Source organism: Podarcis liolepis (assembly GCF_965112155.1).
Source record: "Podarcis liolepis genome assembly, chromosome: 12".
Taxonomy (NCBI): Eukaryota; Metazoa; Chordata; class Lepidosauria; order Squamata; family Lacertidae; genus Podarcis; species Podarcis liolepis.
In genome coordinates, this window is record NC_139563.1 from 4,213,439 (window position 1) to 4,228,950 (window position 15,512).

At 50.5% G+C, this 15,512-nt stretch overlaps 1 protein-coding gene across 1 annotated transcript; it reads right to left on the reverse strand.

Moving 5' to 3' along the window:
- Window positions 1-807: 807 nt before the first annotated feature.
- Window positions 808-15,512, reverse strand: LOC310689329 (zinc finger protein 783-like). Its single transcript, XM_083466899.1, has 8 exons — window positions 14,536-15,512; window positions 13,551-13,928; window positions 11,924-12,050; window positions 9,453-9,572; window positions 7,932-8,039; window positions 5,470-5,592; window positions 3,485-3,583; window positions 808-2,588 (listed from the first exon to the last, which is right to left on the reverse strand). The coding sequence occupies exons 1-8, from the start codon at window positions 14,857-14,859 to the stop codon at window positions 1,873-1,875; spliced, it is 1,995 nt and encodes a 664-aa protein (XP_083323025.1). The 5' UTR covers window positions 14,860-15,512; the 3' UTR covers window positions 808-1,872.

Below are 15,512 nucleotides of genomic sequence, written 5' to 3' on the forward strand. Positions count from 1 at the left end.
AACCTACTTGGTGCTGGTCAGCTGAAAGTGGCTGAAACGAGACATGGGAAGTGGGATCAGACTGGAGTTCAGGAAGGGAGAAAGAGGTCAGTAGGTACTTGGAGCGGCTTTCTAGTAGCCGGGGGTGTTGAGGGGTGACTGGAATACAGCGTCTTGATCCTTCCAGATGTGGGGGTCAATATTGCAAATGGTTTGTTTGTTCCCCCCTCCCCAAATTGGATCGTGCCCAACAAAGGAAAATCCATATTAAATGTAAGTAGGGGAATACAAGCTGCATTCTTGCATTAAGGGCACCATTAACTTCCTGACAGTAAGAGCTGTTTGACAGTGGAATTTGCTGCCAAGGAGTGTGGTGGAGTCTCCCTCTTTGGAGGTCTTTAAGCAGAGGCTTGACAACCATATGTCAGGAGTGCTCTGATGGTGTTTCCTGCTTGGCAGGGGGTTGGACTCGATGGCCCTTGTGGTCTCTTCCAACTCTATGATTCTATGACAGAAAAAATAATGTTTGTGTGATGGGCCTAACACCCCTCCTGTGATAAGAACCAAACTGAGCTTTGGGTTGGTTAAGAGCACTATACAAACAGTTTCGAAGGCACACACTAAGTGTATTTTGCATAAAGAGTATAAAAAGTTTGGAGAGCTATTCTGCCTGACCCCCGAGTGCTAGTTTTCTGTGCTAAATTCTCCATCAGTGTCTTACCAAGACTCAGTAAGTCGAAGCACATATGCCAGTGTCTTTGAACGTACTTAAGCTGCAAGACAAGCGGAAAACAGAACTTGTTTCAAGCAAGTGAGAAAACTCCACGCTTGCAGCCAGGGGTGGTTTATTATTTAGGGAACGTCTTAAACCGTATACAATAACCAGAGCACCAAACAGGTCCTGCCCCACACACTTATTATCTTAAAGAAAACAAGCTGCTGCAAAAATCCTGGGAGGATTGCAAACCCGTTATGCGGAAAAGGACAGTGCACCTGAACTGGACAGACGGACATTAGGCAACACTGAAAGAGAAAATGTTTACATGCCAAGGGAGGGAAGCAATGAACTGCTGGAGGGCAAGCAGAGGTCAAGGGTTTGGTGGAGATGTTCTTAAGGGTGGGTAGTGGTACCCAAGGGGCTCTCGAACAGCGTAAGAGGGTCTTCCCCAACTCTGGGGCCCTCCAGTGTTTTCGAACTACAACTCCCATCAGCACCCCCAGCTGATCAGAGTTTTAGTCCAGAACTGCTGGAGAAGGCTGGAATGAATGGAGCTAGCAGGCATGTCTGCATTCGGGCTTGGAAGCTGCAGAGCCATTTGGCCCAGAGACTCTGGGAAGAAGGAGTCAACCAACCAACCAACCGTCTTGTCGGATTGGCAGGATGACAAGAAGTGGACTACAGCACCAGCCAGGGAATCCCCTAGGGAAGCCCCAGAGGAGGAAGGGTCAGAGCCCAGGGAGTGGTGGAGGGACATAGAGGACAGGTCAGAGGGGGAAGGACGGGAGGAATGGTTGGAGGCAGAAGAAGCAACAGGCTTTAGTGAGCAAGATGACCCAGGTGCAGAAAGCAGTTCAGACAGATGATGAAGCAGAGGAGGAGGTGGTGAAAGCATCCCAGAAGCTTGCCATTCCTGCTGTACTAAGCTACCTGCCTTTGTCTCCAAGGACACGGACGGCTATGTATGTAGCAGAACAAAGGGCACAGATTCCCACCCACCCCTTCCCTCCAGTGTAGGCTGCTTGGAAACCAGGAGACTTGGGGAGGGGGAAGCAGAGGGCAAAGACCTTCATTCCCTGTAACTGCAATGATGGGAGGCGTTGCCGAGCTGTAAAGAAACAAATACACCGCTGAACTGTGCGCCTTGTGCGCTGAGCTACACCTGAGCCAGCACATTAATTTTCCACTCGGACGTCCCCTTCCGTGCCCTCAGGCACCCGGGCAGAGCCCGCCTGTCCCTGCTGCTGCTGCTGCTCCTCAGCGCTATGAACCCTCCAGTGGTCCTTCAGCGACTTTTTCCTCCGGAACCTCTTCCCACACTGGGCGCAGGCGTAGGGCCGCTCCCCGGTGTGCGTGCGCTGGTGCTCCTGCAGGTGGTGCTTGCAGATGAAGTCCTTGCCGCACTCGGCACAGTGGTAAGGCCTCTCGCCCGTGTGCAGGCGCAGGTGGGGCACCAGGTGTTGCTTGCGCACGAAGCCCTTCCCGCACACCGAGCACCGGTAAGGCCTCTCGCCCGTGTGGATCATGCGGTGCCGCACCAGCTCCGAGGGGGAGCTGAAAGCCGTCCCGCAGAACGAGCACTCGTACTGCTTCCGTTTCTGGTGGTTCATTTGGTGCATCTGGAGGCTCAGCAACAAGCTGAAGGTCTTGCCGCAGTCCGCGCAGCGGTGCGGACGCTCCACCGCCGCTTCCGGCGTGCCCCTGGCCGAGGGAGAGCCGGGGTGCCTCCCGTTGCGGGCGCCGCGGAGGCCGGGGAGGGGCCGGCTCTCGCCGATGGCGCCATTCAAAATGGGCGCCACCGAGCCCCCGGGGAGGAAGAGCAGGAGGGGTGGGTTGGCAGGGTCTTCCTCGCTCGGCGCTTCCTCCGGGTGCGGCTGGGCTGTGGCGTTAGCTGGGTGGCAAGGAAGAGAGAGGAAAGGGTTTGGTGTAACCATCCTATTGAAAGTTTTTTAGCGTATTATTAAACACTGACATTGAAACCCTCTCCCTTTCCTCCCGCGCGCTAGATAGCAGCCGAGGGGTGATGGGGGGGCAGAATTCAAAAATCAAACAGATAATCCCCAGGGCTAGCTGGCTGAATTGGTCCTACTTGGGCCAGCGAGGAGGCCAGGGGAGAATTAGCTGTGGGGTCTCAGAGCGGGTGATCTTCATAAAAGGGGAGCGGGAGGGAAGAGAACGGAAATAAAAGATCAGGCTGCATTCAAATTAAAGGCCAGGCGGAATAGCTCTGTCTTACAGGCCCTGTGGAAGGAAGTTAAATCCTGCAGGGCCCTGGTCTCCTGGGACAGAGTATTCCACCAGGTCGGAGCCACCACTGAGAAGGCCCTGGCCCTGGTGGAGGATAATCTAACTTCCTTAGGGCCTGGGACCTCTAAACTATGGTTATTCATGGACCTTAAGGTCCTCTGCGGGGCAAACCAGGAGAGGCGGTCCCGTAAATACAAGGTCCCTAAGCCACAAAGGGCTTTAAAGGTCAAAACCAGCACCTTGAACCTGACCCGATACCAGGAGGCAGTGCAACTAACCTCTACACCACACCGGCCCCTAACCACTCTGAGCCACGTTAGGCCCGTATGCTGGCGGAAGCTGCCCCGCTGCCCAAGGAGGCATGAGTGGAATTGCAGAGTTGTAAGGGATCCCTGAGTCATCTAGTCCAACAGGAATCTCAACAGATGGTCCCCCATCCAATTTGTAACCACGCCGGACTCTGCTTAGCATTGCAAACGTGCTGGCGGTTTGTAGCTATTCGGCCTTGCTGCCCTACCCCTGCTTAAGTCTCCTACTCACCATTACTGGCGCTTTGAAGACCGTTTCCTCCATCCCTCCCTGCTGGAGTCTCCTCCTGTTTGACCCACGAAACTGCATCCGACCTGGAAGCCGGTAACCCTGTCGAGAGGAAGGGGGAAAGGGAGATTTATTTATTTATTAAAATCGTTTTTATTAATTTTCAAACAAAAAACATCCAATTAAACATATCCAATCATAATCCAATTAAAATAAAAAAGACCAAATTATCATCCAAATTATAATGATTCATTTTTGGGGACTTCCCATAGTCTGGACCTCTGAAGCCTATCTCCAAATCTCAGTCCTGCCTCTCCTTCTTGTTTCCATATTTTCCACATCTCGATTTTAACACTTTGGGAAAGGGAGATTGAAGTGGCTTTGAAAGCCAGCTTCCCCCGTTGCTCCGCCCAGATCAAATAGATCAATAAACACCCACCCATGTCATCCTTGAGCTGCCAGATTACTGCCTTCTTAACCACTGGACCCAACCTTGGTCTCGTCCGCTCCGTCCGCCGGAGCCCATCTTCGCATGCAGGCCAAGCCCCTAACTCACTGAGGGCTTGAGACCCATCGGCTCCCATCGCCTGGTTTAGCCGGACATTTGGTCATTTCCCAGGTTGTTTATTTTTTAAACTCTTATTGATAAATGCAATATTTACAAATACAAACCAGAACACTAAACAAACTCATTATACATAAGATACCATATTTTTTCACTCCATAGGGCGCACTGGACCATAGGGCACACCTAGTGTTTTTTGGGGGGGGGGATAAAGAACCCCCCCCCAGCCCCATAGAGCAAAGAAGCCAAGACAGCAAGCGGGATCCATCCCGCAGGCTGACTTGGCTTCCTCTTTAGCCACGCAAAACCTCTCCAGCCGGGAGAGGCCGCACATGGCTTTGGCAGAAGCCAAGACAGCCAGCAGGATGGATCCCGCTCACTGTCTTGGCTTCGTTTTTAGCCGCGGGGCTGGGAGCGGAGACAAGATTGCGCAGCCTTGGCGCCACTCCCGGAGCTTGAGGGCTGGGGGAGCACTCTGCAGGCTTGTGGATAGCTGCCGAAAGCCCAGGGTGCGCAGCGCCGCGCTCCCCGGCCTTCGGGCTGCAGGCAGCTATCTGCAAGCCTGCGGAGTTCGGCAGGAACTCCCGCCAGGCTCCACAATCTTGCGGATAGCTTCCTGAAGCTTCCTGAAGCCTGGTGCGCACCGACCCCTCTCACTCTCCAGGCTTCAGCGAAAGCCTGCATTCGCTCCATAGGACGCACACACATTTCCCCTTCATTTTTGGAGGGGGGAAAGTGTGTCCTATAGAGTGAAAAATACAGTACATACACCTCTTCAGATGTCTTCTAAAAGTCAGATAGTCGTCTATTTCCTTGACATCTGATGGGAGGGTGTTTCACAGGGTGGGCGCTACCACCGAGAAGGCCCTCTGCCTGGTTCCCTGTAACCTCACTTCTCGCAGGGAGGGAACTACCAGAAGGCCCTCGGAGCTGGACCTCAGTGTCCGGGCAGAACGATAGGAGTAGAGACGCTCCTTCAGGTATACTGGGCTGAGGCCATTTAGGGCTTTCAAGGTCAGCACCAACACTTTGAAATTATTTCACAAACCAAGAAATCCAATAGTCCATGTTGCTTCCCTTTTTTTACAGCTGATGTTTAAATTATGCACCATACAATGCAAATATACAGTTACAAGGTTGCCCTCAGGCAACAGGAAGATTTCTTTGAGCCATTGCAATATACATTAAAATGCTGCAAAGGTTCAGCCTTGAAATGGGACTGAAATGCCCCACCCAGGTCAGTAATTCTCAAAAAGTTTTTTTTGTGTGAATTGCTTGAAACTTCCTGGAGTGTGGAAGGCCTTTGCCAGAGGTGCTGGGTCCCTGGTCTGAGCACCAGTGCCCCCCCCCCCCCCGTTCTTACAGTTCTGCTGCATGAGCTGCTTTGAACCTGGGGTGCGTCCCCCGAAATCTCATCGCTCACCTGCGTTGTCTGAAGTAGTTCCCTTGTGAGTTTCTGCTTCCAAGTTGCCCCCCTGCAGAGACTCACAGGGGTTGGCTCCTTCTGCGTCGCCCGGTAAAGTATCCAGTCCAGAAACCGTATAATCTGTTGGGGAGCCGAGCAGCAGAGTTAAGATCCTTATTGTGCTATCACTGCTTTGTTTTCAATTGCTTTCAATATATTTAAGGAAGCACAGCACAGCACAATAACGTACAAGAATACAGAAAGAAATGAAGGAAGGCGATCCAACGGAAGTAAAATTCAACGTGCACACAAAATGCAAATTTGGGTTGTTTCAATCACAATCCCTTCACAAAGGGAAGGAATTTTCTTCAGCTGCCAAATATGGCGGCAACATTGCCACCAATCTTCTGCTATGACCCCAAGGTCTCATTCCTGGTCCATCACTGCCAGTTGAGGCTCCATGAGTGTATAATAATAATAATATTTATACCCCGCCCATCTGGCTGGGCTTCCCCAGCCACTCTGGGCGGCTTCCAACAAAACACTAAAATGCAATAACCTATGAAACATTAAAAGCTTCCCTAAACAGGGCTGCCTTCAGATGTCTTCTAAAAGTCTGGAAGTTGATTTCTCCTTGACATCTGGTGGGAGGGCGTTCCGCAGGGTGGGTGCCACTACCGAGAAGGCACCGCCCTGTGGAATGTGTGAAATTAATCATTTTTGCCCAAAAAAATGCATTGATTTAGAATTCTGAGTAACGTGGCATTTTTCATGTGTTCATGGAAGGGGGGTTATTACTGGATGGTTTTTGTTTTATTATGTATTTTGTGTACAGTCGTAGCTTGGAAGTCAAACAGCTTACTTCCCAAACATTTTGGCTCCTGAACGTCGCAAACCCGGAAGTGAGTGTTCCGGTTTGCGAACTATTTTTGGAAGCCGAACAACCGGTGGGGCTTCCGCAGCTTCCGATTGGCTGCAGGAGCTTCCTGCAGCCAATCAGAAGCCACGCTTTGGTTTTCAAACGTTTTGGAAATCGAACGGACTTCCAGAACAGATTCTGTTTGACTTCCAAGGTACGACTGTAATCATTTTGTATTTTTATACTGCAAACCACCCTGTAATACTGAATAGTATTATTATTATTATTATTATTATTATCCCGCCCATCTGGCTGTGTTTCCCAAGGCACTCTGGGCAGATTATAGCCTATCTAAAAACATAATAAAAGCATCAAGCATTAAAAACCTCCCGATACAGGACTGCCTCCAGATGTCTTCTAAAAGTTATGTAATTCTTTTATCTCCTTGACATCTGAAAGGAGGGCATTTCACAGAGATTGTTATTATTTTACTGCCCATTCATTCAGTTCAGAGAGGTCCTTTCTTCATCTCTTTAATGACATTGGACGATTTAGCCTCATGAGCAAACCTCCCTGCTCACCCCTAACTCTAGATTAGTTTATGAACAAATTAGCGAGAATCCTGGGAGTTGCAGTCCAAGGACACATCTGGGAAGCCCTGGCTGAAGAGCTGCTCTATGGAACATAAACATAGCAGAGTCCCTTCTCAGTGGGGCATGCCTGAGATCAAGTGGCAGGGAGTTCCAAAGTCTAGGTGCTGACCTTTAAAGCCCTAAACGGCCTTGGTCCAGTATACCTGAAGGAGCGTCTCCACCTCCATCGTTCTGCCCGGATGCTGAGGTCCAGCTCTGAGGGCCTTCTGGCGGTTCCCTCCCTGCAAGAAGCCAAGTTACAGGGAACTAGGCAGAGGGCCTTCTCGGTGGTGGCCCCCGCCCTGTGGAACGCCCTCCCACCAGATGTCAAAGAGAAAAACAACTACCAAACTTTTAGAAGACATCTGAAGGCAGCCCTGTTTAGGGAAGCTTTTTATGTTTAGTAGGTTATTGTATTTTAGTGTTTTGTTGGAAGCCGCCCAGAGTGGCTGGGGAAACCCAGCCAGATGGACGGAGTATAAATAATAAATTATTATTATCATTAGGTGCTGCCACACTAAAAGATCTGAGTTCTTAACAGATGCAGAAAGTGAGTATTGTGTGGTCCCTGTAGTAGTCTCTCTCAGGTGGATATTTTGGGCAGGGTGGTAGGGTTAGAGGAAAAATAGGATGCCTTACTCCATATCCCATAGAGTCGGTTTCCCTTTGGCTGCACTCAGCCTTACTTGGTCTAGACATTTTCACATTAACACGCAATGTGGAGACGCCTTCCTCAGTTGACTAGAGGGTGGTGCCGACAACGCCACGGTTGCAGGTTCGAAGCTGCAAGTTCCTGCATTGCAGCGGGTTGGTCTAGATGACCGTTGGGTCCCTTCCAACTCTACAATTCTACGAGATAAATGTAAGTGGAGAGATAGAGCTACACAGCAGCCTGGAAAGGAAACCTCGATACGGATAACCTAAAAACGGAACAAGCCTCTTGCAATGACATGGGAGAACGGCTGTTGTGGTGCTTTCAACATACTCACAGTTGCAGATACTTTGACAGAGGGCTCCGTCCTGGCCATTGCCCTTGGTACACATTTCCTCCTCCTGCTTAATCCACGAAATAATATCTGTCCTGGAAATGGAAGATTCTGTTTCCGGGAGATGAGAGAGAGAGAAGTTTGGCCTTTCCTATGTATTCCTGGTTTATCTGAAATCTCAAAATGCTCCTGGACAAAACAAAGGCGGCATTTTTTCATCTCCGCCAAGCTAAGCAGTTGGCTCCTTGCCTCTCTCGCCCTGACCTCGCCACTGATCCACGCGACGGTCACCTCCAGACTGGATTACTGTAACTCACTCTATGTGAGGCTGCCCTTGAGACTGACCCAGAAACTCCAGAGGGTGCAGAATGCCACAGAGAGACTCCTTACGGGGTCCTCGCCGTGGGATCACATTCACCCGGTGCTATACCAGCTGCACTGGCTCCCGGTGGAGTACAGGGTCAGGTTCAAGGTGCTGTTTTTAACCTTTAAAGCCCTATACGGCCTAGGACCCTCGTACCTACGGGACTGCCTCTCCTGGTATGTCCCACGGAGGCCTTAAAGGTAAAGGGACCCCTGACCATTTGCTGATCAGAAGGTCGGCATTTCGAATTCTCCGCGACTGGGTGAGCTCCCATTGTTCGGTCCCTGCTCCTGCCAACCTAGTAGTTCGAAAGCACGTCAAAGTGCAAGTAGATAAATAGGTACCGCTCCGCCGGGAAGGTAAACGGCGTTTCCGTGCGCTGCTCTGGTTCGCCAGAAGCGGCTTAGTCCTGCTGGCCACATGACCCGGAAGCTGTACGCCGGCTCCCTCGGCCAATAAAGCGAGATGAGCGCCACAACCCCAGAGTCGGCCACGACTGGACCTAATGGTCAGGGGTCCCTTTACCTTTTAGGGCGGTTCTTGGGGTGAACAAGGGGGTAGGGCTGTAAAATGAGGGTCAGGGTTGCTAGCAGCTCCCAAGATTTGCCCTGCTTTGCTCCCAACGTAATATCTCCTTTAAGTGAAGCATTTCCAGAAGCTAGTCACTCCCATCTACACATGAGCAGCAAAACGTTACTGCTGGAAGATCCCAAAATGGGAACAGCTGTCTGAAGGAAATCAGCCCTGAGTGCTCACTGGAAGGACAGATCCTGAAGCTGAGGCTCCAATCCTTTGGCCACCTCATGAGAAGAGAAGACTCCCTGGAAAAGACCCTGATGTTGGGAAAGATGGAGGGCACACAGAGAAGGGGACGACAGAGGACGAGATGGTTGGACAGTGTTCTTGAAGCTACCAGCATGAGTTTGACCAAACCGCGGGAGGCAGTGGAAGGCAGGAGTGCCTGGGATGCTCTGGTCCAGGGGGTCACAAAGAGATGGACACGAATAAACGACTAAACAACAACAAAATTTGCCCTGGGATGCTTTGGAAAGGACAGAATCACTCACACACACACACACACACACACACACACAGACACACACACACACACTACACACACACAATACACAGCAAGCAATTCTCAATTTAAAATTTGATACCTGTTTTGGAATCGGACAGAGGTTCCTGAGCACATTCTTCTGAGTTTTTCTGGCCCAGAATGTGAGGGGCATCTTCTTGCGGAGCACAGGTGAAATTCTCCAGTTTAGAAACAGCAAGATCTGGTCAAAGGAGACAGGGAAGGGAGAACACTGTCGTTACGAAGATCCCATTAAAGGGCAGTGTTTTATTTTTAAGAGAGGCCCGTCCTAAATTATAATTACCAATTCCATTTATGATGCCTCTCAAAGCAATCTCACGGTATGATGAAGCATATATGCAACCATGGCGTAGAGTTAAAGCAGTTAGAAACAATTACATATATATTAAAAAATATTAATTTTTTTATACCCCGCCCTTCCCGGTTCAGAAAACCGGGCTCAGGGTGGCTAACAACAAATTTAAAACACTTAATTGATACAACAAAAAACAGCATAAAATACAGTATAAAATGTGAATAACAATAAATTCAGAATTCAGAAATCAATTTAGGAGGGAAATCCATCCAATAAACATTAGATGATCACCAGGGATAGCTGGCTAAATTAGTCGTATTTGGGCCAGTGAGGAGACCAGGGAAGAATTAGCTGTGGGATCCCAGAGCGGGTAATCTTCATAAAAAGGGGAGAGGGAGGAAAGAAAGGGGAATAAAAGATCAGGCTAAGTTCAAATTGAAAGCCAGGCGGAATAGCTCTGTCTTACAGGCCCTGCGGAAGGAATAAATGCCAATTCCAATTCCAAAACTAGCTGGCATAGAAGTCTCGGCTGAGGAGGCTTGTTGAAGGAAGAGAGAATTCCGACAGGTACCGAAAAGTTAAGAGAGAGAGTGCCCGTCTGATACGTAACAGCAGGGAGTTCCAAAGGGAACTCAAACCACTTAAGAAACCCAAGGGGATGGAGTGAAGTCCCTGGTTCATTCAGAATGTCCTAGCCAGGGTGAATCTCCCTAGGATCGTCGGATGAAAGGCAGTATACAAATTTTAATAATAATAAGAACTCCCATATTCATGGTCAAAATAAAAAAAATCCTTCCAGTAGCACCTTAAAGACACTTCTTCAGATACACTGAAACAGAAGTTGCCAGATCCTTCTATATAGTGAGAAAATGGGGAGGGGTATTACTCAGAAGGGTGGTGGGAATGGGAGATTGGCAGATAGCTGAGATGAGCCTGTTGACAACTCTTAACGACTTCTGAGTAATACCCCTCCCCACCTTCTCACTATATAGAAGGATCTGGCAACTTCTGTTTCAGTGTATCTGAAGAAGTGTGCATGCACACGAAAGCTCATACCAAGAACTAACTTAGTTGGTCTTTAAGGTGCTACTGGAAGGAATTTTTTTATTTTGACTATGGCAGACCAACACGGCTACCTATCTGTAACTGGTCCCATATTCATGGCAAGAGAACCAGCTATGACCTGCCAGAGTAGCTTAAGAGGTATTTTGGCCCATTGATTTATTTCATTTATTTCCTCCAAGGACCTCAAGGTTTCTCTCGTTCCCTATCTTATCCTCAAAATGGGGCAACTGTGCCCCTGAAGGACCAGGTGCGCAGCCTGGGAGTCATTCTGGACACACAGCTGTTCATGGAGGTGCAGGTCAATTCTGTGTCCAGGGCAGCTGTTTACCAGCTCCATCTGGTACGCAGGATGAGACCCTCCCTGCCCGCAGACTGTCTCGCCAGAGTGGTGCATGCTCTGGTTATCTCCCGCTTGGACTACTGCAATGCGCTCTGCGTGGGGCTGCCATTGAAGGTGACCCGGAAACTACAACTAATCCAGAACGCGGCAGCTAGACTGGTGACTGGGAGTGGCCGCCGAGACCACATAACACCAGTTCTGAGAGATCTGCATTGGCTCCCAGTACATTTCCGAGCACAATTCAAACTGTTGGTGCTGACCTTTAAAGCCCTAAACGGCCTCGGTCCTGTATACCTGAAGGAGCGTCTCCACCCCCATCATTCAGCCCGGACACTGAGGTCCAGCTCCGAGGGCCTTCTGGCAGTTCCCTCATTGCAAGAAGTGAGGTTACAGGGAACCAGGTAAAGGGCCTTCTCGGTAGTGGCGCCCGCCCTGTGGAACACCCTCCCTTCAGATGTGAAGGAAATAAGCAGCTATCCTATCTTTAAAAGACATCTGAAGGCAGCCCTGTTCAGGGAAGTTTTTAATATTTAACGCTGTACTGTTTTTAACACTTGATTGGGAGCCGCTCAGAGTGGCTGGGGAAACTCAGCCAGATGGGCGGGTTATAAATAATAAATTATTATTATTATTATTATTATTATTATTATTATTATTATTATTATTATTATCGGCTGAGAGGTAGGTTGGGCTGAGAGACAGCGGCTGGGCCAATGTCTCCCAGTGAGCCTCATGGCAAAGCAGGGAGATTCGAACTCCGGACTAGTCTAGTCCGATGCTCTAACCACTACACCACACTGTTACCACCGCGAAAGGGATCCCTGCTCCTTACCGAGGGAGATCAGAGACTCTCCGTTCCCCTTGGCCACGTTTTTGTACAACTCCTTCTGCCAATCTTCTAGCCTCTCCCACTTCTCCCGGGAAAAGGGAACCGAGCCATCGCCAGAAGCCGCTGAGACCTGGGGGATAGCAAGAAACAGAGCCGTCAGCGAGTTGCAAAACAGCTTTCCAGAGTTCGAAGCGCAAAGTGCTTTTTTAAAAAACGACAAAAGCAGGAATTGAAAACCATCCAGTTCGAGTCATGCGACGTTGAAAGGACCCCCCATATTCTGAAAACTTATTTGATCGGGGTGTTTCGGTACCCAGACATTTTGTTAATAGTCTATGCCCTGAAGTGCTTTGCTAAATAGCCTACATGTGAAGAGAGGCAAAAAGGGTTTGGAGCCACTGACTTGGACCGTATTAAGAAAGTGTCAGGGATATTTGTGCAGGGAAAACTCAGCAGGCAACCAGCAACCCAGTCAGAAGGGCAGGGTAATAATAATAATAATAATAATAATAATTATTATTATTATTATTATTATTATTATTATTATTATTATTATTATTATTATTTATACCCCACCCATCTGGCGGGGTTTCCCCAGCCACTCTGGGTGGCTTCTGCCAGACAGCCGCCCAGTACCGAATGCACAACCCAACAAACAGCGCAATATAGATAGCTAGATATCAGAATTGAAGAATAATTATGTTATGTATTAAGTTGAATAGGATCCAAAATGCAGCAGTCTGATTGGTCCTAGAACAATAGGATCCAGAAAGCAGCAGTCTGATTAGTCCACAGGAGCCACGCAATCCAGCTCCAGGTGGAAGTGAATCCGCAACCTGATTGGCCTACAGGAGAATCCCGGAATTAGCCAATCACGTGGGGCCCATTGTGTAAATAATGTTTATAAAGCAGACATTCTGGGGGAACTTCCATTCCTCCTCACCACTATGAGCTGAATAAAGAGCATGAAATCCACTCTTGGCTCCGAGTATATTTCAAATTTCAAGAAGAATGGTTCAGAAAACATAAGTGGTCTTGGGGCCATGGGTTCGAGTCCTGCTTTGGGCAAAAGATTCCTGCATTGCAGGCAGTGGCGTAGCGTGGGTTGTCAGCACCCGGGGCAAGGCAAGTAATTTGCGCCCCCTAACCCCTAGCCTGCCGCCGCTGCCAGCTTCTTGCTGCTGCCTGGTCTGGTCTGGTGTGGTTCTCTCCCGCGCTCTGCGCTTGGCGGCCGCTGGACTGTCCCTCCCCCAGATAGTCCCTCGCTCTCCGCACCGCACGCCTGGCACCCACCCCCTCCACAGTGGGCGGCGACCCAGCGGCTCGGATCGGATTCGCACAGCCAGTACTGCAGTGAGAGAGAGTGAGCCAGGTAGGGGCAGAGAGCTGAGAGTGCGAGCGCGCCCCCCAGATGTTGCGCCCAGTGCGGCCCCCCCCTGCACCCCCCACGCTACGCCACTGATTGCAGGGAGTTGGAATTGATGACCCACGGGGTCCCTTCCTATGATTCTGTGTGCCGCCAGCTCCTTAGAGGAAAGCTGAGGTGTGAATGCAATAAATAAAATCACAGCCTGATCCTTGGCAGAACTACTACTGCAGACGCCCGCCAGTTCTGTAGGTCTGTGCTTACCTTAGAAGCTACTGCAGCCGTGCTCATGGGGACCTTCAGAAACCAGAAGTTCCCGTTCTTCAAGAGGTCCTCCATCGTCTCCATCCTCTTCTGCAGCTGCCCGTACTCCTGCAGGAGAGTCTCCAGCGCTGACCACCGGCTGTCCAGCTGGCTTCCCAGCTCGGCCACGGCCTTCTCGCAGTCCCCAAATCTCTTCTCGGCCGTCTCGGACCTCTGCTCCAGGCTGAGGAGCCGAAGGGCCTGAGCCTCCACCGTCCGCTCCACCGCCTGGACAGCGCCAACCACCGTCCACAGAGAAATCGTGGCCGTCTGCGCCTCTTTGGGGAAGGCGGCGTCCACGACAGGAGCAGCCGGGGCTTCTGAACTCCACCTTGAAGACTGTTCCCAAAACAAGGATGGAAGGAAATAAAAAAATCGTCCAGTACAACCACAGAGCCTAGGGCTTGCCGATCAGAAGGTCGGCGGTTCGAATCCCCACGACGGGGTGAGCTCCCGTTGCTCAGTCCCTGCTCCTGCCAACCTAGCAGTTCGAAAGCACGTCAAAGTGCAAGTAGCTCACCCCGTCGCGGGGATTCAAACCGCCGATCTTCTGATTGGCAAGCCCTAGGCTCAGTGGTTTAGAGACCACCGGGCCTCCCACTCCCTTATTTTTTATCTACTGCCCATCAAAATGTGAGTCACTACTCCCCATATTGTGTTTTGTTGCTTTCTAAGCTATGTGCAAAATTAGTAACAAGAATGCAAAATATGCAAGAAGCTTTCAGGCTTGCAAAGGCGTCTGCAAACAGCAGTGTTAGCCAGGTGCCTGGGACGCCTGAAACGTCGCTGCCTTTTTCTGTAGCCCCCCCACCCCACCCCCCATGCACGTTGGTAGTGCAATATTCTGAATCATTCCACCCCCCCTAAACCTTCTCCCAGGGGCAGCTCATCTATCGCCCACCCCCAGCAAGAGCGCACCATCCCATCCCTGCAGAACTAGCCTCACCTGGGCAGGAAGGGGCCATTCAGCCATGGTGCTGAGCCTTTGCTGGGCGCTGGGCTGGGAAAGGGGTGTGCGCGTCTCCTTGCAGAGGAGCAGCAGTGCACAGGATTTGATGGATGGATGCAAAGGAACCGGGAAGCTTGGAGAGGTTTGCTGGGAGGCAGGAAGGCGGGGGGGGGGGGGAGAGAGAGAGAGAGGCGAGGCTGCGGGAAAGCAGCGGAAGAAGCGACAGCTCCATCTATGGAGCGTCGCCTGAGCAGGGAGCGAGGAGGCTGCGCTGCTTTCCCACGTGCAAATCAATAAAAGCTGAGCCCTTTGTGCGCGCATGGCGCGGAGATCTAAACAGCTGGCTGCAAAATCTGTTGTTTAGTCGTGTCTGACTCTTCGTGACCCCATGGACCAGAGCACGCCAGGCACTCCTGTCTTCCACTGCCTCCCGCAGTTTGGTCAAACTCATGCTGGTAGCTTCCAGAACACTGTCCCACCATCTCGTCCTCTGTCGTCCCCTTCTCCTTGTGCCCTCCATCTTTCCCAACATCAGGGTCTTTTCCAGGGAGTCTTCTCTTCTCCTGAGGTGGCCAAAGTCTTGGAGCCTCAGCTTCAGGATCTGTCCTTCCAGTGAGCACTCAGGGCTGATTTCCTTCAGAATGGAGAGGTTTGACCTTCTTGCAGTCCATGGGACTCTCAAGAGTCTCCTCCAGCACCAGAATTCAAAAGCATCCATTCTTTGGCGATCAGCCTTCTTTATGGTCCAGCTCTCACTTCCATACATCACTACAGTGGTACCTCAGGTTACATATGCTTCAGGTTACAGACTCTGCTAACGCAGAAATAGTGCTTCAGTTTAAGAACTTTGCTTCAGGATGAGAACAGAAATCGTGCTCCGGTGGCATGGCAGCAGCAGGAGTCCCTATTAGCTAAAGTGGTGCTTCAGGCTGAGAACAGTTTCAGGTTAAGAACGGACCTCGAGAGCAAATTAA

What these genes read in the sequence shown, in the direction of transcription:
- LOC310689329 (XM_083466899.1), bottom strand. Translation starts at nt 14,859, where the DNA reads ATGCGCGCACAAAGGGCTCAGCTTTTATTGATTTGCACGTGGGAAAGC. An exon ending in CGGCTGCAGTAGCTTCTAAG is followed by an intron (nt 12,051 to 13,550) that starts GTAAGCACAGAC and finishes GCTATCCCCCAG; the next exon opens with GTCTCAGCGGCTTCTGGCGA. An exon ending in AGAGTCTCTGATCTCCCTCG is followed by an intron (nt 9,573 to 11,923) that starts GTAAGGAGCAGG and finishes TCCTTTGACCAG; the next exon opens with ATCTTGCTGTTTCTAAACTG.